Here is a 26,382-nt window from a genome sequence, read left to right on the forward strand (position 1 = left end):
GTCTCATTGGCCTGATCTGGGTCATGTGTCTTTTCTTGAACCAACAGTCAAGAGGGGTGGGGTAACCCTTATACCATCCAAGCTTGAGCCCTGGAGGTAGGGGTGGGTTATAGTTTCCTGAGGCTCATGAACTTTACATGTTCCTCTGTGTGTGTGTGTGTGTGTGTGTGTGTGTGTGTGTGTGTATTTGTTGTGTGTGTATACACATGTGCATACCTGAACAAAATCTGGGTTCTATTAGGAAAGACAAAGGGGTGTATGGATGCTGGGGAATTAGCCAGTGACATCTACTATAATGTGGTTTGTATTTTATAAAACTGCCCCTCTGCATGCCTGGTGTTGCAGTAGATAAACCAGTGTTTGTTCCTGTCAGTGTCCAAATTCTCGTAACTGGCGCACTTGACACTGCTCCCAAATCCACATATTGTTTTTTTCGTCCATCTCCACATAGAGATGGGAAGCAGATGGGCAAATTGAGTTCCTACAACAGCTTGGGCATAGGTGTTGGACCAGGGTTTGACACACTTACAAACTTAACATTTCTGAGCCCATTTGAAGAAAGTATAACATGGGGGAGAATATTAATGACCTCAGTGGGATGTTAGTAGATGAAATGAAAAAGTGTGTAACACAGCTCTTGGTGAGTGTTTAATAAATAGTAATTATCATGATTATATTCATACCTTCATTCCCGAAGGTAGCTACTTAAGCTCTAAACCTGGGTGTATAGCAACACATTAAGTATTTGGGGGTTGCTACTCTTTTCCTCACTTACCCCATATCTAAAAGATAATCAAATATCTTGGCTTAGAGTTTTAGGAAGTTGGGATTGAAATCTGTCATACTTTTTCAATGATGACAAGCCATGACTGACTTAGCCAATTGATTTTTATTGCTCTTTTTCTTTAAGCACAAATATATTGTTTTAACTTTGCCACTGACCTGGGGGGTTGAAGTATATTCATCCTCAACAATTAACTGAAAGAGGAATTAAGCCAAAGAATCTAGCTCTTTGTCTCTCTTTTTACTTTTTCTCTCATAGATGCCAATTCTGGGAGGTGAGTACTGCTCCTCTCAACTCCCTTGTTCCTACAATGATCTATGAAATTGAAGACAATGCTAATAGTAGCTGTCATGAAAGATCAAGGTCTGCTCACTCCCATGTCATTCCAAGGCATTGCCTTGACTCATGTATTTTGTGTGTCTTGTATGTAGTGGGGGTAGTAAATCCTACTGCAGAAAGCTTGGCAATCCAATCATAAAGTGATGAACTCACATGTTATGTTCTGTGATTTGGTTCCTGCAGCAGCCTCTTTAAGATGGTTAGATTACAGTGTAAATCTGTAAAAAGGAACAAAATCCATTGATTGTATTCTGGGCACTGGATTTAGCTTTCATCAGATATAGTTGGTTATTTTGGGGCTCCTGGGTTAAAAACAATTACAGAAACTGAAAAACAAATTTCATTTTGATGTTTTGCCCCTTTTGAGCGACATCGAGTGTGTCCTCCTAGAAAGGAAGTAAAGGTTCAATGATCACTCAAAATTAAACTCAAAAGTGACTTCAGGAAAATCGAGGCTTCATATCACAATATGGGCTTGTAAGTTCCAGTGCGTCATTCAGTGCAGTGTATCCCAGGCTTTTTCATCAACTTCCCCAGCTAATGGTAGTAGTTTCTAATGAAAACATAATCATGTTAACGTAGACCAAACTGACCTTCCAAAATTACTTTTAGTGGATTTGGAAGAGTGGCTCACTTAATGTCTCCAATTTCTTCATTTATTTTTATAGGTCACATTCCATCCCTAAAACACCCCATGGGTCTGTCAGCGACTGTGATTGAAGCAGAAATTTGTCTTATCAAATATCCTGATGAGGGCTTGGAAGGGCCTTTGCTATTAAAAGGGTTTTGTTGTAATGATATTTATCTTAATCAGATTTGGCTGACACATCTCTCACTCAGAATTCTAGAAGGAAAAATAATCTAACCAACTCAGAAGTTATCTAGCCCAACCAACTTATTTTACTGCTGCGGAGTTCGCCCCAGGTCACCCTGTGCGGTCTTTGAGTCCCAGTTCTGAGTTATCCCCGTTCTCCCACAATGCTTTCCTGTGTTGATTTATGGATATGACATGGTGGCTGTGAGGCCTGAGATAGCAGGCTTTCCACCTTTTCTGGTGGGAGTCAGGGTGTTCCGCCTGATGCCATTCATTGTGTTTCCACATCATCTAGACCCTGCCTTCTAGCAGAGTTGTAGTGGACTCACCCATGCTCCAGGGAGACAAAATGGCATGTTAGGAGCCCGGATTCTGCAGCCTGGTGGCCTGGGTCAAATCCTACCTTGCTCTGTATATGTTGTGTGCCTTTGGGCAACCCACTGAGCCTGTCTGTGCCTCAGTTTCTTCAGATGTAAAATAGGGACCTTCCTCCTTGGATCATTGTGAGGACTGAATGAGTGAATGCCTAGAGAGCAACTGGAGCATGCAATCAGATGCGTTGTGTGTGGGATTGTGTGTGGGTTTGCAAACTATGGATCTCCCCTAGGTACTGAGTTGTGAAATCAGTGTTCTGAATCATAAATGGCATTAGAAAAAGTAACTGGTTATAGTAGAATAAAATGGAACGTATATGAGTGCATGACATTTATGCAGGGTCTTGTTTGGTGTCTCTTTTGCTCCTCTTTTTGGTGTTCCTTTGGTTGTGTGTGTGTGTGTGTGTGTGTGTGTGTGTGTGTGTAACAGCTTACAGTGTAAAATTGATTGCTCACTGTGGATTATAGTCAGGAGTTTGGAAGCCTTTGCTCCCAGGACTGGAGTGAGCGAATCCATTCCTCTAAGCACAGATCTATCGGGGTGATGAGGCATGAACATAGAAGGTGAGCGCTGGCTGAAACTTAAATGTGCTTCCTTTGCAGAGGGAGACCAAAGGGCAGTTCCTCATTGACTACATCTGCAATTACTACAGCTTGCTGGAGAAGGACTACTTTGGCATTCGTTATGTGGACCCAGAGAAGCAGCGGGTAAGAACTGACCTCTGTAAAAATATAAATAAATAAAAAAGAGCTGACCTCGGTCTGGACCCATTTCGGGGAGTCACTCAGGCTGTGGGTGCTGAAGAGTTTCCTTTCAGAGCAATTACGATGTACTCTTGTTCTCGTGGTTATTGACCACAGGAACTGACCAGCCTGTGTGTGTGTGTATGTGTGTGTGTGTAAGAGTCTGGCATTGTTCCCACTGCACTGGGTAGGGCAGGAGAAGGGAAAACTTACTTTAGACCTTACCAGAAAGCTGCTCACACCTGGCTGAAGAGAGAATGTTCCTGTGCACTTTGAACCCAAAGTTTGCCAAAGCTCTTCAAATGATGGCTACATCAATTCTCATTACAGAGAAAACCCACCCCTCACCAATCAAGAGATTGGTCGACAGGGAACAGGGCAGTGAGTGCTTAATGGGTATAAGGTTTTCTTTCGGGGTCATGAAAATGACACTTAACATAGGTGGTGATTATACAACACTGTGAATATATTAAATGCTACTGAAATGTGTACTTTAAAAGGGTTAATTTTATGTCATGTGAATGTCACCTCAATTTTAAAAAAGCCTTGGCAGATGAAGGGTTAAGATACTTTGAAAGCTGTTCCTGTGGTACCACTAAAGCTGTGGTACAATGACAGCTCCCATTGTAGCCCTGCTTCTGGACACATCTATCCTTTCTGGTCTCTGTTGGTGTGTAAGAGTGAACAGGGGAGTCTGTGCTATGGTACCAGCCTAAGTATGTTCAGGCATGGCATGTGCCAGACTGACAGGGATGCATGCTCCTCACATCCAGAAGGACTCAGAATCTCCATCTCAGCTCCCATCACCTGGGGTTTCTCATTCTGCAGACCTACTATGGGTTATAGCTATGGGTTAGAAAGCTCTGTACCTGCTCCGGTCTCTGCTTCTTACCTTGTTCCATTGCCCAACAGGACAGTGTGTGAAAGGGTCAGCTGAGGGTGGTCAGGGATGTGGGGACAGGTCCCCTCTGACTTCCTTAATTTGTTCTCTTCCTTACCAGTGTCCCTGGTCATCTTCCTGTCCCCTCTTCCCTCCCCATAACTTCACCTGTTTCTTGGTTTCGTATTTACTGACCCAATACAATGAGGAGAGGCTCACAGAGTATATATATATATTTTTTTTTGTAAAGAAGGAGGCTGTTGAAGGAATAGATTAGATTTTCTTCTGAATCCTGAAGAATTGTACTTAGCTCTGAGAGTCCAGTAGAACCTAATCTTCTCTGAAGGGACATATTGCAGTGGCTCAGAAGAAGGGGAGTTTGGTTTCCTTTAGCTCTTGCAGAAACTCTTTAACTGAGTGAGAGGAAAAGAGCAGGACACTGACAAGGTTTGTGGGCTGACACGAAGTCACAGAGGGGGGTTGTGTGGCATTTACTACTGATTAACTATGATTCCCAGACTTGGCACTGCAACAGAATCCCATCAGGTGTTTGCTAAACATGCTTAGTGTGGACCCTGTTCTAGACCTCCTGCATCAGAATCCCTGGGGCTAGGGCCAGGAACATGTATTTTAACATATTCTGATTCTAATTTTGATGCATCCATCCCAACTTCGGTCTCCTGACAGTGTTGGGGATAAAGACATTTATAGACATAACTTCTTATGGCCTATGAAGATATTAGCCTTTTATGGAGAGAGAACAAACTCAAAGATGTCATTACTTGCCCCAGGTCCCACAGCTAGTGATGGCAGTGAGTATTTGAATTTAGGATCAGGGGTCAAACCCTCATCCCTATGGGCCAGACAGACTCTGTGGACTGTAACCACCGAAAATAAGTTATTTTTTGTGTAAAATTCCATTCTCAATTCTAAACAGCCAACATGCAGAAGTAATTCTAGCTACCATTAGTTGAGTATCTATCTTGTGCCAAGAATTTAACTCACATGGTCTCTAGTCTTCCCCAAAACACTGTGAAGAAGAAGGAAACTGAGGAGCAGAGAGGGTCAGTGGCTTGCCTGAGGCCACATGGCTGGTAATTGTTGGATAAAGGATCGGATTTGAACCTACGTTCTTTCTATTCCATCTCCCAAATGAAAATTTGAAACATAGCCTAGACTAGGGATCTGTAACCCTTTTGTATAAAGACCAGATAGGAAATATTTTCAGCTTTATGACCCACACAACCTCTGTTATAATTACTCAATTATTCTGTTCTAGTGGAGAGCAGCTACAGACAATACCTAAAGTAATGGCTGTGGCTGTATTCCAAAAAACCTTTTTTTCCAATAAAAGCATTTTACAAAAAATAGGCAATTGGCTATAGTTTGCTGATCCATTGCCTAGACAATAGCTGGAAACCACTTAAATGCATTAGCCATTTTCATTTCTTTTGACTCTCTCATTGGGGAGATATGGATAAAATATTAAGCAGGTCTTTAGAATTGGAATCAGAGATATCAATATGAACTCATTTTTTTTTAAACATAGATACAGAAATAAGTATAGGCGTGTGTGTGTATGTGGGCTAGTACAAGTACATTTATTTACAGGTTCTGTCCACTGAGAGGGCCTAGAATCCATGACACTACAGTACAATGAGCATACCTAGTCCCCAGATCTTGGTTTCTAAATATCATTCCCCCAAAAAAGGGACAAGGGCTTCTGGCAGAAATAGCTGATCCTCAGGCTGGGATAGGGAAATCACAAGATGAGTCTGAAGCATCTTGTGGTGCCAGAAGGTAAGCAAGTTCTCAAAAAGCTAAGAGATAGGGCCCTAGGAAAAGCAAAGAGCCACCCTGAGAGAACTGCCAGTGGCCCAAACTGGAGAAAAAGGAGTGGCAAAAATAAATAGCAATAGTATTGAATTATAATCCATAGAATAAAATAAATATCCAGGAGTCCATACTAATATGAATAAAATAACTGAATAAATAAAAGAGGGAGAGGTGGCAGCTCTTCATTACAGAAGATTTACAATTGATAAATGCAGAAGGAATGAGAGAAATAGGTTGAAACTGACATTAGAACACCACAATAAAATTGTGGGCAAGAACCAATGGTGAATGCTAAAATTCATGGGCAAAACTTTGAGGAGAAACAGGTTATGTGCATGGTCTCAAAGTAATCCCCTCCTCCATATTTTTTAATGGCAAAGGGAAAAATGATAACTTCGTAGTGGATAAACCTGGCGGACATCACTTTACCCAAGCAATCAAGGTTAATATCAGCAGTAATAAGATATACCAACATCACACGCCCCTCATGTCAGGCACCGAGAAGGGACGAGTCTCTGTGGTGTCCTTCCCAGTAGTGCCTAACCTTATTCACATCTTGATGAAAAACCAGACAAACTACAGTGAGAGACACTCTCCACAATAACTTAAATAACACTCTTTAAAAGTTTTTAAGTTATTAGTTTTTAAAATCAGTACTTTTTAATGGAAACAACTTGACCAAAAATTTGTCACAGAATTTTGAGACCCATTAAAACAAAACATAGTGAGAAAAAAGAAAAGAGTGTTAAGGTCATGAAAGGCAAGGAAAGACTTGGAATCTCTCCCAGATTAGGGAGACGTATCAACTCAGGCAATGTGGGATCCCGGATTGGATTCTGGAACAGAGAAAAGTGTTAGTGCTGAGAAAACTGATGAACTCCAGATTAAGTCTGGACCTTAGTTAATAATATTGTGTTTGTGTTAGTTTCTTAATTTTGATAATTGTGCTGTGGTTATATAAGATGCTGACATCGGAGGAAATGGATGAAGGTTGTGCTATACTATCTTTGCAAGTTTTCTATGTCTAAAGTTATTATTATTTTTTTATAGCTTTCAGTAAGTCTTTATTTTTTAGTTTTTAATTAAATTTATTGAGGTGACATTGGTTAACAAAATTATACAAATTTCAAGTGTACAACATTATAATACATTTTCTGTATATTGCACTGTGTGCTCATCAAAGTTTAGTCTCCTTTAAAATTATTTTTAAGTTAAGAAAGAAGCCTTTTGGTTAATGTGCTTAATTGTTCATTATAGTTTGACTGAATTTAGCTTAATTTTTAGTGTCCAGGCTTGCGCAGTAGATTAGTGAAAAAAGAAGTTACCCCAAAACAAAACTATCTCATCTGATACATTCATTCAGTTGTTTAGCAGGCTGCCTGAATAGTTTTTTCCCCTGCATCATAGAGCTGTTATATAGCCTTTTGATACTGAGGCTATATTGTGAATGTAACTTCTATATGGGTTGCAGAGCAGTTGCTGCATGGAAGTGCGTGGACTGTGTACTTGGAAAATGTGAATTAAATCCTATCTCTGCTGGTTAGTAAACTGGGATACCTTGATCAAGTTATTGACCCTCTCTGTACTGATTGTTAAAACAGGTAACAATACCTACATGTAGGGTTGGTAGGGGACTTAAAGATAAGGTATGCAAACGCTTCACAAATGGTATATACTGAGTACATGGCATATGCTATTTTTATTAGTAATTATTAACACGATGACTATGCATGGACTGGGTCTAGGTGAGGCAATTGCATGAGGAAATAGGGCCATGATTAGCAAGTCAAAAACCTAGAAATGTTAATAACTTCTTTTAAAGGCAGGATGGCCATTATTATGATCTTTGGGGAGAAAAAGGGGACGTGTAAACCTTGGATAATAAGAAATATGAGTTCAAAGGCACAAAGACATGTTGATGTGGGAGTTTTAAACAGAGATTAATGGACCAGCAATTTTTTAAAATAAACTTGTGTACTTCTTCTCAATAGAAAATAAAACCAATGAATTATTTGGATTGAAATCTAATCAACAGAGAAAATCAAGTTAGTTAGGAAAGCTGAAGTGGAACTTACCTCTGCTTTGGGAGTTGGTGTTTTGCCTACAATGCTTCACAACTTGATTTACGGCGAACCATTGTGGAATATTAAATATTTAGCACTATTGCATTTGGAACACCATATGTTTCACAAGATGTCTCATGCCCCATATGTTCTGAGAGTGGTGAGGACTGAGTCAGTAAATGATGACTATCTTTTGCTATTTTAATGGCAGAGTTTCCATTATTTTTAAAATTTGAGGCAGGGTGGGGTTGATTGACTAGTGGTTAATAAACACCCTCCTCAGTTTTGACTACATTCGTGTTCTGAAGAACTCATACCGTCTCAGTTGCCTGACATTGGGGGAAAGGTCGGTGGTATTCTCTTCATTTTATTGAAGAGAAAGCTGGGACTGTAAGTTTGGAAGTCCTGGAAGAAATAATTCCAGAAGAAAAAGGTAACATTTGGCTTCAGTCAAGGTGTTTTTTCTTAAATGTGGCATATTATTTCTACCACTTCTGCTCAGGTGTTTGGGTAACTTCTCTTTGGAAAGTTGAAGTTTTGAAATAGTTGGATTTTATAATTCTCAGTTTCTGTGGCTATGGTATGAGATGTCCATTGTTCTGGATTTCCCTTCTTGTTCTTCCACCCTTTCCTCTTTCCCAAACTGAGCTAGGGAAGTCACCCCCAGTGCCCTGGAAATGGGGACCCCAGCCCAGCTGGAGGAGGAATGATACCAGGACTTGGTTGGAGGATGTCAGTTTACAGTCTGCAGGGACACTGGGCCCAGAGCTTTTGATTTTAACTTACCTATTTCTAAGCATCTCTTTAACCCACTTACATCAATGTCATTAACTTTTCTGATTTAAGGAGCTTTCTGACTCATACCCAAAGACAACAAATTCACTTTGGAAATCCACACCCCTGGGGCAATCTCCTCAAGCACCCTTGTGTCAAGACATTGTGTATCATGTGGCCATGGGACACACTTTCTGATAGAATGACCTGAGAAATCATGGGTGCAAAGATATGCTGAATCCTGATGACACCCTCTCCCAAACATAACTACAGACCTGAGGTTTTTATGCTGGTAACCAGAAAAGACGAGTAAGCTTACCAGTGAGTTGTAAGCTTAGCAGTGAGTTTTATTAATAATGGGAAAACACTTTTTCTATGTTAGACCAATTTGCTTTTTTTTAGAGGCACCTTTGTGAAGGGCATGGGATAGAATAAAAACAGGCCCAGTGATTTGAGGTTTCACTCTGGGGATGGTGCCAGGAAACCAGACAGCATTATGTCCCAACAGCTGCTCCTGCCATTGAAAGGCTGTTTCCTGCTCCTGGGGACAATTGTTTCACAGATGCTTGTTACTAGGAATGAAAGTGGTATCTAAGTTATAGGGCAGCCCTGCACTGAAGAGAAGGGTTGTACTGCTGCCCCAAGTAACTGGTCAGGAATTTGTCTGCTTAATGACTCCTCTTTTGTTTTTAAGTTTCAGTTGGTATGAAATAATCAAGACTGCTTAGATACCTATTTTGGGAGGGGTATGGACAAGTAACTTGGTTTTATGGGAAAGGACTTTGGGAACTCAAGTTACAAGGAACACAGCACTATCATAGCAGCTTGAAAACTGGACATATTGTCTAGTAGTTCCATTGTCGCTCAGGGTATTAGCACTGATAGATGTGGGGAAATTGTCATATTCCTGCAGTAGAAAACAGAACTTGCTCTTGAACTAAAATGATTGCTCATAATTGATTCTGTCTACACCTGATGCCCTCTCTTGGGGAGGGATGCAAAGCCTGATAAACACAGGTTGCAATATGGAAGTTAGTTAGCCAACTGGGATGTCATAATTTTAGTGGAGGGAGGAACAGACACATGAACTATTTTTTGTTTGTTTGTTTGTTTGTTTGTTTGTTTGTTTGAGCCAAAAGACAGACATAAAAATAAGTGGGGCTGGGAAAATGGCATTTTATTCCTGTTTGAGTTAGGAAAAAACAGGAAGCTATCCAAGGTAAGACAGTCTTCCTCCTTGGTGGGGAGAACCTCTTGGGCTTAGTTCAGATGAGAACAGAAATTAATTAGGGAGATAAGGGTTAAGTGAGAGAAGCATCATTAGTGACAGAAGCACTCGCTGACGGCCTCCAGCAGGCAAGAACATCAGAGCTGACTGGAGACCAGCAGGTTTGGAAGTTTCAAAATAGCTTTAAAGACAATTTTTCAGTCAAACTGGGAAGAAGGAAGACTAGAATGTAACTGTGATATATAACCTGGAGAAATAAGAACAATATAGGTTAGGAAACGACAGTTTGAAGCAGCCTTTTATTTTTCATGCATGCTCTAGCAGATGTCTCAATTGTAAATGTGTGTTGTATGATGTTGAGCAGACTCTTAATCCAGGCCTCAATTTTGTTATCTGTAAAATGGGAATACTAATAGTACCTGTGCTGTAGGGCCATTGTTTAAATGCATTAGTCCATATTATCAACATATGTAACTGATCTTTTTACTATTTCGTGCTTTAAAGAGTTTGTGAAGGTCCATGGGTGTGGCAACTAGATCTTTGACCTTAGAACAGTTTGATGACCATGTTAAATTTATATGACTTGATAGAAAATGTTACAGAGTGGTAAATTCCATTAAATAAGCTTGAAGGAATGATTTCCCTTGTGATTGCATTTTGGTATCCTAGTGTACTTTAAATAGCAATGAATGTTTTTACAACCTCTATTGCAGTTTTGGGCTACTACTGTTTTTTTTCTTTAAGTGTACATTAAGGAATTCTTGGATGTAGAACAGGGGTTGGAACACAAAGGTCAGACTGGCACCCATTTGTTTTTGCAAATAAAGTTTTATTGGAACACAGTTTATTCTATTCATTTGTGTGTTGTCTATGGCTGCTTCCATGTTCCAACGGCATAGATGAATAGATCTGACAGAGATCATATGAACCACAGAGCCTAGCACATTTACTATCTGGTCCTTTAGGGAAAAAAACGGAGCTTATGCTTTCCTAGGTTTCCTGTTTCTGCTTCTGTTTTCTACAGTGTTTCTTCTCCTGGCTGTTACTTCTATTTTGCTCATACCTGAGAACCTAAAATGCAAAAGCAGTTATGGCTGAAGGAGTCAAAAACACTCCCCCAAAGCAATGAAGGTTTTCTTACATAGATTGACTTCCAAAAGGACAATAACTTTTGAGTGTACCTGATCTACAGGTATTTTTGTTGTTACCGTTGTGTCATAGATTTTATTGAAACTGAAGTGGAAACCATTGTTACTGGTAGCTACATAATTAAGGCCTAGCTCTAACTTTTCTCTCCAGAACACTGGTAAGGCTGGATTTATTCAGATGGCATTCTTCTTTTCCCCCCAGCAAAGGCCAAAGGGCTTAGAAATGGCACAAATTGGCTAGATAATGCTAGACTGAGTTACTCTGGGGCTTTGTCCAGGTGAGATGTGAGAATCAGGCCATCTTTTCAGGGTTATGATGGGAATTGGTCAGATTTTGGATCTGGTTACTCCGGAAGGGAAAAACAATCTTTTGTTTGGGGGGGAGGCACATTCATTCTTGTTTAAAGCCCCATTGGTCATTCAGCACATTTCTCTGGGCTACAGATTATTCTTGTCTAGGGCACCAAGGGTTTTGAGAAAGATAACAGAGAGGTGTGTAATTTATTCTGTAATCATAGGCTGAATCAATTTCAACAGAAGCCCAACATAACTGTTATATTGTTTACTTTTGGAAGGTGTGTGTGTGTGTGTGTGTGTGTGTGTGTGTGTCAGCAGCTACAAATTAAAAATCAGTCTACTTAGTCACAAATCACTGCTTCACACCTACCTTTTTTGCCCCCAAACAAGGCCAAATTAGAAAGTACAAAGGAAATGTACCATTTCTAGGATGGGGTGGAGAAAAACGATCTCTTAGGGCTAAGGACAGCTGGACCTAGCAAAATTAGAAAGAAACGTTGGTTGGCAATGTTCTCATCCTTCAGATTCATAGAATGTGGAACGTGAGAGCTGAAGAAATCTTAGGGGTCCTGGAATCTACTACCCACAACCCCAAGATCACAGATGAGAAAAATCAGAGCCTAGAGGCCTTATCATCTCTCTGCTTTTCATTCCTTTGTGTAGCTTCTGTCTGTTCCTCTTTTTCTCCCAGCTGCTGTCAATCAAAATAAATTTGTTCTAAGAAATGCCTTGAAATGTGGTCAGGCTAGATTATCAATACTGCAAACCCTGTTAAATTGGGACCTCTCATAGGGGGACTTACGATTACTAGGGTTTAAACTTAAGGCAAAAGGAGGAAATCTCTAAGGGAAGGATTTTAAATATAATGGACGGCAGTTTTGGTAGAGTGTTAGGGAGGCTGTCTTAGATCTGGTTCTCAGAAAGCAGGTCATGAGATAAACATTCCAGTTTTATTAGGAAATGGGAGAATGGGACAGGGAAGAGAAGGAGGCCATATGAGTGTGCGATGTGGGAAAAGGCATGCAGAGGGTAACGTGGGCTCAATCCCACAGAGGAGCTCTAGAATAGTGTAGGTCTGGTCTTGGACTTGTCCCAGCCAAGGGGCGAGGGAGCAGAGGTGTTCATCCTCCCACATCTGTCAGTTTTAAAAGAGCTGCTGTGGGGTGGGGTGAGTGGGGAGGCCCAGTTCTCCACCCTGCAATGGATTCCAGTAACCTGAGGGCAGCCTTCCTAAAAGGAATCAGACTATGGTATAACTAAAGGAAAAGGGTATCTGAGAGGACCTGGAAAGAGTCCTGACAGTCTCTCTGCAGATGCCTTCCCGATACCTTCAAATCATGCTATGGGATGTATCCTCTGGTTCATCTTACACCCTAAGCTCATTAGATAGAATCAATAATTGGGTCTTAGCTTCCTTAGTCTTTGGAATTTTTGTTCTAAATTAGAGTTGAAGAAATGAAGGTTTCAGTTACAGTATACCAAGTATAAATTCAGATATTTGGTTGGCAGACTTTCTTTCCTGCCTGTCTTAGGGAGTATCGGTTTCCAGTAAGGAAACAGAATTAAAAAAACAAAACAAAACAAAACAAAAACCACGTATATTCTAAGTAGCAATTGAAAGGAAAATAGCAATGCAATAAGTGCTTATATCTAATTACCCAGTGCATCATGGTGATTATTTTCCTCCAGACTTGACTTCATTGCCCGACTCATAACTCTAAAGGGAAGAATGAAAAATAGGAGGACAATTGTCTGTTCATGTAAAGCACAAGGCTGGTGGGGTGGGAGGTGAGAGAGGAAGATAATGACAAACGTGGGCTCATCAAGAGGGGCCATTGCACCAACTTAGGGGTCTCTCAGTGAACGTGAAGAAGATGGGAACAGCTGGGTTTACTGAGTCTTCACTAGGTTCCAGCTTTGTTCTAAGAGCTTCTTAATGAATTAACCCTTTAAGCCTCACAATGATGCTGTGAGGAAACACAGGAACTTGGTGGAGGTCACACCATTAGTAAGTGGCAGAGCTGGGATTTGAATCTAGCCTGTTGGCTCCTGAGTTGGACCACAGTTCAGCTCTAGGTGCTTATCTGGATTTGGTATCTGCCTGTTATGTATGAAATTCTTCCTCTTGAGTCTACATGACATGGAATCCACCTTTATCCTCTGAGTAGAGGTAGCTTTCTTTCTTTTGTTTAAAATTGATTTTTAAATTAGTCATAGAATGCACCAATACATATAAAAATTTTCAGTTACAACATCATAGATGAAACATCACAGAAAAAACTTGAAGTTATCATTTCCTTTGATCAACACCCCTAAATTCCTGTTCTTTTCCCTGTTACCCACTCTCACTGGTATCAGTTTAGTGTGTATCACTTCAGATCTTTAAAAATACATTTAGATGCTTATTATGTGTTCTTTGGAAATATATGATAATGTTTTGTACTTTTTATTTAAAAAAGAAAACATATAAATTGTATAATACCATACTTCAGAGGTTCTCAGGCCTAAGGCTCTCTTAGTATCTTAGTAGTGTTCCCTACCCCTGCAAGGCAGGCATAGCCAATCCATCATGGCACTCATTCTCACTGAGCCTTCACCCAGTCTTGGAACTCTCCTTCCAGCCCTGGGAGATCGCCACCGACAACTGCTGTGGGCATACAAAATGAAACTTACCTGTCATCCCTAAAAGCAGAGAGAAGGTGGAGAGGTAGGTTTAAGTTAAGCTGAGAAGGACTAAGGAGTTCAAAGGATGCCAGGAAAGGAGAATTTGGAAAACATATTTATATTTCAGAATTTATTGACAAAATGACTGGTGGTTCTCCTCTGTGATATAGTAGCAATTGCTCTCTGGCTGCTGTTAATTGTTTTCTTGCCTTAGTTCTAAGTTATCTTATTTATTTCTATAAAAGTAATTTCATCACCAGACACCCTTCTTATTATTCTCCATGAGTCCCATATGTTGAAAGATATGGTCTGCCAATTAAACTGTATTTATTAAGAAACAGCAACAGCATCGGCAAACAAGCATTTATTATTTTTCACATGCCAGCCACTGTTCAAGTGTTTTATGTTTGTTAACGTTTTATTAACTTTAAAAATCCTTACAACAACCCTGAGTTGGTAAGTACTATTATTATTCTCATTTTAAAGCTGTTAAAATTGAGACACAAAGTGGTTAAACATTTTGCTTAAGGTTATATAGCTAGTAAGTGGTATAATTAATACATTTCCACTGTTCCATTATAACTGTGTAAAGGACAAGCATAATTTCTGATTAGAAGGAGATAACCCCAAAAGTAGAATAGTGATTTCCAGGTGCCAGGAGGAAGCGGGGAAATGGGGAGTTATTGTTTAAGAGGTATAGAGTTTAAATTTTATAAGATGGAGAAAGTTCTAGATGGATAGTGGTGATGGTAGCACACTGTTATGAATGTATTTAATACCACTAAACTGTACACTGAAAAATGGTTAGAATGGTGGATTGTATGTTATGTACATTTTACCACAATAAAAAAATGGGAGGAAAAATGGCCAGGGTTCTCAAAATTAATTGATATAATTTTGGCCATCAGCAGAGAAACTTGCTATTTTAGTTCGTGAAACTTGTTAGGAGTAAATGTATGGTTTTCTCTTAGATTCTTCATGATGTTGAAATAGTTAAAAGACCCGTTTTTGCTTTTAAAGACCTCAGATATCTGAAATTCTGAATTGGAAACTACTGATTTGACCACTCAATTTTTCAGTTCCTGGGGAAAAGGGTGTGTTCATTGAGGAGAAGAATACCCTTTAGCGTGAACTGGTCCATTGGGAGGCCGCGTAGCCCAGGATAAGGGCTGGTGCTTTGGGGTTCCCCTGCATGCTGTCTTCACCATATGTTCATGGGGTGATCGTAGGCAAGTTGTTTAACATCTGAGCCCCAAATTTCTTATCTGTAAATGAGGTGGTAGTGCTAGCCCATGGGAACTCTTGGAATAGCTCCTGGCACTTAGTAAGCACTCAGCAAATGTTAGCTCTTATTAAACTTGATGGTTATGCATTACATCCAACCATAGTGATAATACAGAACATTGAGGCTTACTGGATGACAAAAATGAGCTAGAGCAAGGTGTACGTACTCAACTGACAGGGTTCCTCCTCTTCTTTCCTCTCCAGTATCAAGCAGTATGGGGGGGCATCCTTTAGTGAGGGTTCCCTGTGGCACCCCTGTTACTATTTTTATAAACTGCACTTGCAGTTTATATATAAAGTGACACCTCCTGACATTCCCTAAGTGGCTTCAGGGACATCATGGCTAGTGACAGCAGAAGTTGCCCAGCTCTCAGCATGTTATAGTATGGAGACAGCTGGCCACTGGGGCCAGGTCTTTGAGCGCCTTTGTTTTGTGATGGAGCTGATTTTCCTTCTTGATGACCTCAGGCCTCTGACATAAGGTATTTAAAATCATTCATTCCTCCCCACCACAGAGGAAGAATTGCGTGTGTGTGTGATGGGGCTGGTGCTGACTTGGCCCACTGCTAACCTGAGAGGAGGCTGCCTGAAAGGGGAGCACGGTGCCGATCTGTCTGGGACTGTGCCTCTGACGTCACAGATGTCAGTCTTCACCGTCTGTGGCTTGCCCAGAGCAGTGGAGTCAACTCGGTCACTAGAACCTCCTTTTTAAGTGCATGTTCTCTCCCTTACGCTTCTCTCCTAGCAGCTACAGGACTCGAATACTACTCAGGTAGTATTAATTCTCTAAGTTATACCCTGCCTGTGGTATTATGATTATTGCCGAATTGTTCACGCTGATCTTCGGAGGGTGGACCCCTGAGGAATATCTGTGGGAAACAAGGCTGTACTTTGGAAAAAGAATATTAAATACCTTTTAGTTATTAAGTATGCATCATATATCCAGCCATTTGACCCACAATCTCTGCTTTTTTTTCTTTCTTCCCAGCACTGGCTCGAACCTAACAAGTCTATCTCCAAGCAAATGAAATGTAAGTGTCAATCTGTGGGCTCACTTTTGTTATGAAATGTCCAAAGATGGATTCTGTTTCTTGACAGAGTTTCTGCTGCCAGGGAAGAAATGGCTGGAGTTGAAGATCTGTGGGTGGGGGGGTGGGGGCTCTCTCTCCCCGTAAGAGCTGTGTGACTCCTCTCTTATTTGCTGGCCTTGGTCCTCCTTGCAGTCACTGTTCCTATAGCCCCCTGTGTCTCTTCCCCTCCCCACCACTTACCCTCATATTTCATATTCGAACAGGGAAATTGGATTATATGGTTAAATATCTCTTAAACATAAGCACTAGGTGCCTGGTTCCTTCTGATGGTGGGGGGAGCTAGTAAATGGGTCAGGGAGGGAGGTTCAGTCTCAGACGTGGAGATGAGAGAAGCAGATATATTTTGAAACTAAAATCTGCTGGTAACTTTACTGAAGAGTGTATTATTCTTTTCTACCCCTCACACTCCCTGGCATAAATATTTTTTTTCTGGGTAATTATTTTCAAGGTCTGGTGCTTAGACCTGCCTTTGTTGTTGCTTAACTGGCTCTTGGAGAAGTCAGTTTGGGAAACCTTTCTTTAGACTACCCTGGTCATTCACTTGAGGCCTTGTGACGAGGATATTGACTAGTGGTCCTAGGTGACATGATGGTTTGTCCTGGTTGCTGGTGCCAGGCGGTAGTCAGCCTACTTTTATTTATGGTTTGGAGGAGAGCTTCTGAAGTGCACCTCAGAAATTCATTGCTTGCCCTGAAATCCATTTATTCCCTCCGTGCCAACTTTCCCAGGGCTCTGAAATGTGAGCAATAAATCAGTTTCTCATCGGAGATCAGATTAGCACATATTATGTTACTTGTCATCATTCAGGTGATTCTTTTCTCTTTTCAAATATGAAGAAATTATTCTGGGCAGGGCTTTGAAGGGGGAGAAGGAAGACACTGAACATGGATAGCACACTAGCAACCAACATGTCTATTCCTTAACTCTTTTTTTTCTCTCCCTCTCTCTTCCTTCTCCTCTCTCCCTCCTCCCCTCCTCATCTGCCCTTTTCCATTTGTGCCTCTTCCCTCTCTCATCACTCAAGAGCAAACTGTGTCTGGTCAGTGCAGGAAATACAGTTAGACAGCCAGACAGCTAATGCCCATGGCTGCTGCAGGGAGATGGCAGTAAGATGTGTCAGGAGAAAACAGGGACAGCAGTGCACATGGGGGGTTCAGAGAGGTCAGGCTGTTGGGGTGAGGCTGGGATAGAGTAGGGACAAGCATCTGATAATACGTAGCGGCACCAGAGGTATCAGGAAGCTCTGCCTAGAATAATATGCAGGACAATGAGAATGAACTAACAGGCCTGAGGAAAACATGGCTTTTATCCCTTACCTACCAAATTTTGATATTTTTGTTTATATAGTTAAAAATATTTAGACAATTTCCCAGTACACTTATTTATAATATGTGGTTCTTTGACTTTGGTTCTTAAATGTCATAAAATATTTTTCTGAGGCCACACACAATTTTGAAATGTAAATCTGTCTCTAGAGTAGGAAGTATTTCAACACCTAATAGAAGAAAAAATTTAAAATTTGTGAAGAATTTGTTGCGTAAGAGCTTTGGCTCTATTATTAGTAACTCTGAACAACCAACTCAAATTTATAGTGTTTTATAAAAGTACTGTAAAGATTGACATATGACTACTGGCCAATTTCAATCTAATGACAAATGGAATCTAAATCTGGAAGGAAAGGATTGTGTGAAATTCAGTTTCTAAACCAGATGCAGGAACTCACTGATTCTAGAAACTAACAAGGGTCCTCTTACCTGTGACCCGGTCCTCTGCCGGATTGTTAAGAACATGAATGAACAAATTTATGTAATTTTCTCACAATGACAAACCTAGTTTTGCTATTGTTGATGTCTTTTAGTATCAAGAATTTCTGTGTTCTTAGCCACATGTCCTAGAGACATTAACTTTAATGTAAATTAAGAAAAAAATTAAATTAAGGTTTATACAATGTTAATTCAGAGAAACTGTGTTTAACCCCTGGGACTCATCCATGAATTTGTCAAAAGGATCTGGTTGCAGAACCCAAGACAGTTTCTTGCTTGGGTGTGGGCATGCCTTTTACACTCAGACAACCTTTAAGTAGGCAGCGAGGGCGTAATTCCTTGGAGGAACAGTTTTTCCTGTTCCGGTCTCACTCTCCAGTGATTCCTGACTTTTAGGTCCTTTAACCCTGACCTCAGAAAGAGCCCTCTGACTATGGGTGTTCCCAGGACTGGTGTTTCCCAGGGTTGGCTAAAGATCAGCTGTCCTGATTAATAAACTCTGTACAAAGTCATTACTATTTCTTACTGGTATTTTTAAAAGTCACTTTTAGTAATAATGTTTGTGGTTGTTCTAACAGTTCAGGAAAGTTTAAAATGAAAACCATCTTTCCTTTCTCCTCTTCCTTATATCTTCAAGCCCACCCCAAAGAAATAACTACTGTTAACAATATTTTACATCTTCCTGGGAATTTTTTACATGTAAGCTCCCCCGACATATGTAAGGCCTTTTATAAGCAAAAGCAAGATCAATTTCTGTATATTTTTCTTCACCTTGTTATTTTTTCTTAATTTTGGAGATTTTTCCATATCAGTGATAGTTGATTGCCTTCATTTTAATGGTTTTCTGATAGTTAATTGTGTGCCTATGTGTAATTCATTTATTTTTTTAAGAAACTTCACTTTTAAACTTTTTTTTTTTTTTTTAATTTAAGTGTTTTTCCAGGACCCATCAGCTCCAAGTCAGGTCGTTGTTTCAATCTAGTTGTGGAGGGCGCAGCTTACAGTGGCCCATGTGGGGATCGAACTGGCAACCTTGTTGTTAAGAGCACTGCTCTCTAACCAACTGAACTATCCGGCCACCCCTATAATTCATTTATTAATGGATGTCAAGTTTGTTTCTAGTCTTTTGCTAATAAAAATTAAGCTATAGTAAACATGCTTGAATGTTCATTCTTACATCTTGTACATCTGTACTAGAAATTCCTAGAAGTGGAATTGTTGGATCAAAAGTTATACACATTTTACATTTCCTTGGTGATAAATGTCCATTCAAAGAGCTTATAATAATTTACTCCTGGTAATATTACGTGAGAGTACTTGTTTCCTCCAAATTTTGTTGAACATAGGCATTATCAACCTTATTTTTATGATGCACTTTTCCTCCTTCCCCATCCCCAGAATGGCATTGTGAAGCAGGGGAAGCTTACGCACTATCCTGGCAGCAAGGGTGATAGCTCTCTTCTGCTCAGTCCTCTGAGTCCTCCCTTGGTGTCTCATGTGATTTGGTCTTTGGTTGTTGGCCTCTTGCCCCACTCATCCTCTCTGGATGTACCTAGTCCCACCGGCCTTTGAGTGTCCACTGAGGCCTGTGGTTTCTGTCGTGGTCTTGTCCTGCAAGTCTGTAGATGCTGCCCTCCTGTGGTCCCCACTCTAGGTCTCTTCACTTGCTGGCTCTCAGCACTTCTGTATTCACCACTGGGACAGGCAGAAACAGCTCAACCTCTTCCGAGCCCTGCTTCAGCCTCAGGGAAACTTGTGTACTCTAGCTAAGCTTCCCTCTCTGCTTAAACACATGCTGCTGCCATTTCTTCAGTATTCTCTGCAGTCCCAACAAGGACACTTTCCCTAAATGACACTGAGATTTCGTTGTCTTGCCCCTCCCTCACTCCATTCAGCCAAGTCTAGGGTGCTGAGGGATGCTGGATTCTCTCTCAGAACTCCAGATAGTGTATTAAACTTGGTGTTGTCCTCTCTGGGTCTCTCCAAGCGTTCCACCTGCCTTCCTTCCCTATCCTCTATTCACAATTAATAATGGCTTTTGTCTTTGGGTACTAAGTTAATATCCTAAAACAATAGCTTTCTTAAACACAAGCAATTAACTTTCTCAAATATAATGGGGAATTATTTGCTATTATTTACCATAGCAATAGCAAATCAAAACAGAAATTTCTTGTAAATAAATGTAATAAGCAATATGCAAGATCTGTATAAATAAAACTGAAATTTTACTGTGGAGTTACTGTAGAGTAGATAAAAAAGATGTGAATAAATGGAGACTTCTCATGTTTCTGGTTAATATTGTTAATCAATTCTTCATAAGTTAATATATACATTCAATAATTTTCAAATAAAAATTTCAGTGAGATTCTTGATGGCATGTAATAAACTGATTCTAAGGCTCATTTGCAAAAGAAAATGCTCTAGACCAGCCAATAAAATGTAAAGAACGATATGGTTCTTGTTCTACTAGATAACAAATCAAGGCCTAGGCATTATAATATTACATGGTAATGAAGTTAAACCCAGGAATAGGAGAAGAACCTGCAGAACAAAAGAAAACCCCCAAATTGAACCATTATTTATGAGGATATGGATTATGATAAAGCTTTTATTTCATATCAGAGATAGAAAGATAGATTATTCAAAACATGATTTTTGGACTTTCTTTGCACTTGGGGGAAAAAAAAGCTAAGGACATACCTCGCACCATACATGGGATTAATTCCAGGTGAATGCAAAAGTCCAGTCTATTTAACAACCTGTAGACATTTTAGGCAAAAATTTTAAAGTGTTTTTTATAATTATGGGGTAGAACAAGACTTCCTAAAGAAAACCTAAAACCCAGAAGCAACAAAGCCAAATGCTGAAAAATTAGTGCAAAAATTAAACTTTTGTACCAGAATATTTGGTTTGTTCACTGCACAGAGCAGATTCTCAGTAGATACTTGTTGAATTAATGACTGTAAAATTAGCTATAAACAAGTTAAAGCACAAGGAAAATAATGGGACCAGCATTTGCCAAATATGTAATACGTAGTAATATGCAGAATATATAAAGTGTGATGCCGTGAACCCAGAGGTAATCAATTCAATAGAAAAATGTGAAAAGACACAAGGAATACAAATAACTGGCCAATAAACTCATAAACTAAATGCTAAATATCAGTAACAAGGAAAATGCAAATTAAAACTAGATATTTTTAATTATACTGAGAAAATTGTAAATATTGATAATATCCAGTTGGTGACAATGATGCTAACACTTCTGGTGGGAGTGTATAAATGGGTAAAGCCCTTTGTGAGGAAATTCGTCTGTATCTTTCAAGATTAAAAATGCCTGTATCTCTTGATCCAACGGGGTAATATCTATGAGTATATCTAAGGCAATATTTATTCCAGCACAGGTATATATTTTGCAAGGATGTCCATTGCAGCATTGCTTATAACAATGAGAACTTGAAGCAATAAAAAGCCCAACAATTTTGGCAAGGCTAAATCAATTAGGTGGAATACATGCAGTCATCAAAAGAAATGAAGGCAGACAGATATTATTGACACTGAAAAATTTATTAGATACATCATAGAGTTAAAAAAAACAAGTAAAAACCCACATATAGAATGATCCATTTATATGAAAATAAACAGATTATTTTATACGAATAAGTGCATAGAAGAAGGGCTGCAAAGATGCGTACTAACTGTGGTTACCTCCGGAGAAGAGAGTGGGGTAGAGGAAAGTAAGGATCTCACATTTTATTATACATAGTTACATTTTATCTGATGTTTTAAATGAGAACATTTTCATATGTCACTTGATAATTAAAAAAAAAGGAAAATTAAAAGGAGAGAAAGCTTTATGTAAAAATCAAGAAAGAGAGAAAAGAGGGGAAAAAAAAAGAAAGGAAGGAAAAAACCAGCGCATTATACATCAAGCATGTACTTATAAAACTAGAGACCCAGATGAAAGAAAGCCTGCTTACTTTTCCAAAGGTCTCTGCTTAATCCTGGCTGGTGCCTGACTAGCTCAGCAGGGTAGTTAAGATTTTCTTGCTCTATTTACCAGGCACAGTGGTGCTGCCAAGCACCCTGAAGGGACAGGGGTGCTTGGAAATGGCTTCTGCATGCAAATCAGGGAGGGGAGGATCTCCAGGCTCTGGAATTCATGGTTTGACTCAGCCATAAGAGCAAGGTTGAGTCAAGTTGCTGGCTGATGTCTGTAGTATTCCCTCCCTGAAGTTATGATGGCTCTTTCTGAAAGCCTATAATTTCTGTCTTTGATGGTGATATTTATGTGGCATTCCTTAGCTTTCCAGCATCCCTTGTGGCTAATTCAGCTAATAGTCCCCTTGCTACTGAAGGATTTCGTCAATGGGAACATGCCTTCTGAGAGAGAGGGAGAGGGAGAAGGAGAACCAGGAGCGTAGATTTTGCTCTGGTGTAAAGAACAGAAGGAGAAAAGCCACAGGTTCCCATACCCATTCGTGAGGCCAGTTTGGATGCCTGACTCCCAACTCTGTTTGTTCTTCTGATTACTCCCCTTGCTGAGTATATTAGTTTTTACTAAGGCTGCCTTTACAAAGGCTGGGTGGCTTAAAACTAGAAATTTATACTCCCACAGTTCTGGAGGCTAGAAGTTCGAGATCAATGTGTCAGTAGGGCCATGCTCTCTTTGGAGTCTGTAGGGGAAAATCCTTCCTTGCCTCTTCTAGCTCTGTTTTTTTTTCTTGGTCAAATTATTATCTTGTTATAAATGATTTACACATTTGTGGAGGGGAAAATTCTTGGATCAAATCAAATCACTTTCTCTACCCATTTCTACCTTAGTCTTCCAGCATTTTCACCTGTTCATTTTCTTTAAATAATTTTTTTATTGAGGCATAATTGACATAACATTGTATTAGTTCCAGGTGTATAACATAATGATTAGCTATTTGTATATATTGCAAAATGATTATTATAATAAGTCTAGTTAACATTTGTCACCATATATAGTTACAATTTTTTTTCCTTGTGGTGAAAGCGTTTAAGATCTATTCCCTTAGCAACTTTCAAATATACAATACAGTATTATTAACCATAGTCACCATGCGGTACATTACATCCCTGGGGCTTATTTATTTTGTAACTAGAAGTCTGTACCTTTTGACCCTCTTTATCCATTGTACTCAGCCCCTTTCCCCTGCTTCTGGCCACCACTGATCTGTTCTCTGTATCTATGGGCTCTTTTTTTTTCTTTTTTTTAAAGATCTCACATATAAGTGAGATATAAGTGAGATCATACAGTATTTGTATTTCTCTGTCTGACTTATTTCACTTAGCATAATATCCTCCCGGCCCAACCATGTTGGCAAGATTTCATCCTTTTTATGACTGAATAATATTTGTGTGTGTGTGTGTGTGTGTGTGTGTGTGTGTGTGTGTGTGTATCACATTTTCTTTATCCATTCTATCCATTGGTGCACACATGGTTGTTTCCATGTGTTGGCTATTGTAAATAACGCTGCAATGAACATGGGGGTGTATACATCTTTTTGAATTAGTGTTTTGTTTTCTTCAGATAAATACCCAGAAGTGGAATTGCTGGATCATATGGTAGCTCTATTTTTAACTTTTGAGGAAACGCCATACTGTTTTCCATAGTGGCTGCAGCAATTTACATTCTCACCAACAGTGCACAAAGTTCCCCTTTCTCCACATCCTCACCAGCACTTGTTAATTTCTCTTTTCTAGCTCTTGGTGTTGCTGGCCGTCCTTGGCATTCCTTCCTTGGTTTGTAGCTGCATTACTCCAGTCTCTGCCTCTGTCTTCATATCACCTTCTCTCTGTGTTTCTCTGTGTCCAAGTTTCCTTATCCTTTCTCTTGGAAAGACATCAGTCACCCTAACCCATTATGACTTCATCTTAATTAATTTCATCTGCAGAGACCCAATTATCCAAGAGGGTCACATTCTGAGGTCTCAGGTGGACTCAATGTTTTTTTAATAATATAAAATCTCAGTACCAAGTTACACAAGTAATTGAATTTTGCTGTTATAATTATTATGACTAGTTGATTGATACCTACCAACATGAGTCCTGAGGGGCCAGTTAATTACACAACATCAATAGTGAACAGGCACATGGATCTCTTGCCTTCAGTTTCTTCTACTTTTGCTAACATTTTTTGGCTAAAATTTTCAGGTAACTACACCCTAGGCCCAAGTAGCAAAGCTCTTCTTTAGAAACAGGACTGCCAAATAGCTCTTCCTATGTGTGCCTATTTCATCCCCACTCCTTCCTGAGATATGACAGTTCCCCCCATCACCCTTCAAATCAAGACATAGGGCTAGGTCAACGTGAAGGGCTCTAACTCATCCATTGTCAGTTTCTTCTTCGACCTCTAGAGTAATAATAACTCCTGTGGATTAGCTACTTAGGTCTCAGGTGGCCTGCTGAGTGTTTTACAGCACTAACCCATATCATCCTCATCAAGGTCTCTGTATCAGGGGTCAGTAACCTATGTTCTCTGGGCCAAACCGGCCTGGCATGTGGTTACGTATGGCCCACAGGCTGGGTGTAGGTTTCATGTTGTTAAATGGTTGGGAAAAGAAGCAAAAGACAATATTTTGTGACATACGAAGATCATACGAAGTTCAGATTTCAGTGTTTTATTGGAACACAGCCATGCCTGTTTGTTTACATCTTACCTGTGGTTGCTTTCACACTGTAAAGGCTGAGTGGAGTCGTTGAGGTAGAGACATTGAGGCCCACAAAGTTGAAAATATTTACTCCCTGTCTCCTTACAGAGAAATGTTGCTGATCCCAATTCTAGGTTGTTTGTTCCATTATTATCCTCCTTTTACAGATGAGGAAATGGAAGCTGAGAGTTTTCAGTTTGTACATGTGCTTTGTACCTTCAGTTTGTACATAGCAGTTTGTGCGTGTGGTGAACTTGAGATTAGACGTGTTGGACACCGGAATCCCTGTTAGCTCTTTTCCCGAATAGCATAGGCAGGCAGAGAACTCCGAGGACAAGTATTGCGAGGCGGCTGCTCAGCACTCCCGAGTCGCCAAAGGGAGTTCTTAGCGTGTGCCTTCACTCAGTGCATGCATGTGTGGGCGTGCCTGTGTGTGTGATTAAAGCAGACGAGAGAACGCTAGCAGGAGGAGGATGAATTAAATATAATTTTTAAAAAACCAACTCTGCTTTGAATGTAGTGGCAACACAGTGCCAGTAGCGTTGTCATTCAGGAACAGAGTGGTGGGGGGGAGTCTCACTGATCTTGATGCTGATGGCAGTAACAGTTGTCACTGAACAATAATCGTTTCCAAGCAGGAGCTCAGTCCTTCTGAGAGCAGTTCTCTATGGCTGGTTCGTTTGCTCATATCCCAAGGGTTACATAGTTCGTTGAATGAGTGAGGAATGCTCTGGCCTTTTGGTGCCCAAGTGTCATTTTGTACATATGCAGAGTTTGTGCACCTGCGAGGTTTCATCACTGAAGGCAGTGCAGGTGAATTTCTCAGCATCACTGTATATGCCGTGCCCACAATGAAGAAGTGGGAGTGTGCTCCTCAGTTCTCACTCTAAAACCCCACCCCCAGGGGAGGGACGCTGTGCATTTGGTTAGGAATAAAAAGGTGTCAGTTGTACTGAAAAAGCCAGGAGCCCTTGATGCTTACTTGGGCTTCTTTGGAAAATAAGCATCTTACTTGCAGGGTGTTTGTGGTCCTTTGTACAACACCAGACCATCTGCAGTATTTCTGCAGAGTCTGAAAGTCTGACAGATTGGTCCCTTTTTTAAAAAAAAAAATTCAGTTCCAGAGGAGGGAGGCACAGAAGTGACCTATTCCAGGTATGGGAGTTGCTCCAACATCTGCTGGAGCCATGGGTTCTATATTTCAACTACTGTTTAAAGGAGTTTGGGAGAAATTTTTCATAGCTGTCAGCCAGAATGTAGGTGAGAAAGCTTGTGAGTTTATATGTATATTCCCAAAGTTATGTTTTATGTTTTTCTATAGTTTTTTACAGTGTTTGGAGGAAGTATTTTAAGAAAAGCTGCTAAGTGACGTTTCACTCACAAAAAAAGTCCTATATGTTTCTACAAAGATGTGAGAATGGTTGTGGGTTAAAAATAAATTTGTGTTTTTATTTTCTTTCTTTTTTTTTCTTTCCATTTTTACCTGGGAGCCTCCTCAGTTAATCGTTTTGCATCCCTATTCCCATTTCTGGGCAAGGTCTCACAGTGGAGACGAGAAAGTCTGTCTGTGCTTTTTAAACGGCTGTTCCTCTCCCTGTGTTCTCACTGTTAACAAATTACCA

General features: G+C 40.1%; 1 protein-coding gene across 4 annotated transcripts in view; it reads left to right on the forward strand.

Annotated features, from left to right (window-relative positions):
* Positions 1-26,382, forward strand: part of FRMD3 (FERM domain containing 3) — a 249,326-nt gene that overhangs the window by 123,845 nt on the left and 99,099 nt on the right. For all 4 annotated transcript variants that reach the window (XM_019750147.3, XM_019750148.3, XM_074330596.2 and 1 more), the window contains exons 2-3: positions 2,915-3,019; positions 16,218-16,260. In XM_019750147.3, coding sequence (XP_019605706.2) covers positions 2,915-3,019; positions 16,218-16,260 — 148 coding nt within the window. The remainder of the gene's footprint in view (positions 1-2,914; positions 3,020-16,217; positions 16,261-26,382) is intronic.

The sequence above is a fragment of the Rhinolophus sinicus genome, chromosome 16, assembly GCF_057876585.1.
Source record: "Rhinolophus sinicus isolate RSI-liver-muscle chromosome 16, RSI-T2T, whole genome shotgun sequence".
Classification (NCBI taxonomy): Eukaryota; Metazoa; Chordata; class Mammalia; order Chiroptera; family Rhinolophidae; genus Rhinolophus; species Rhinolophus sinicus.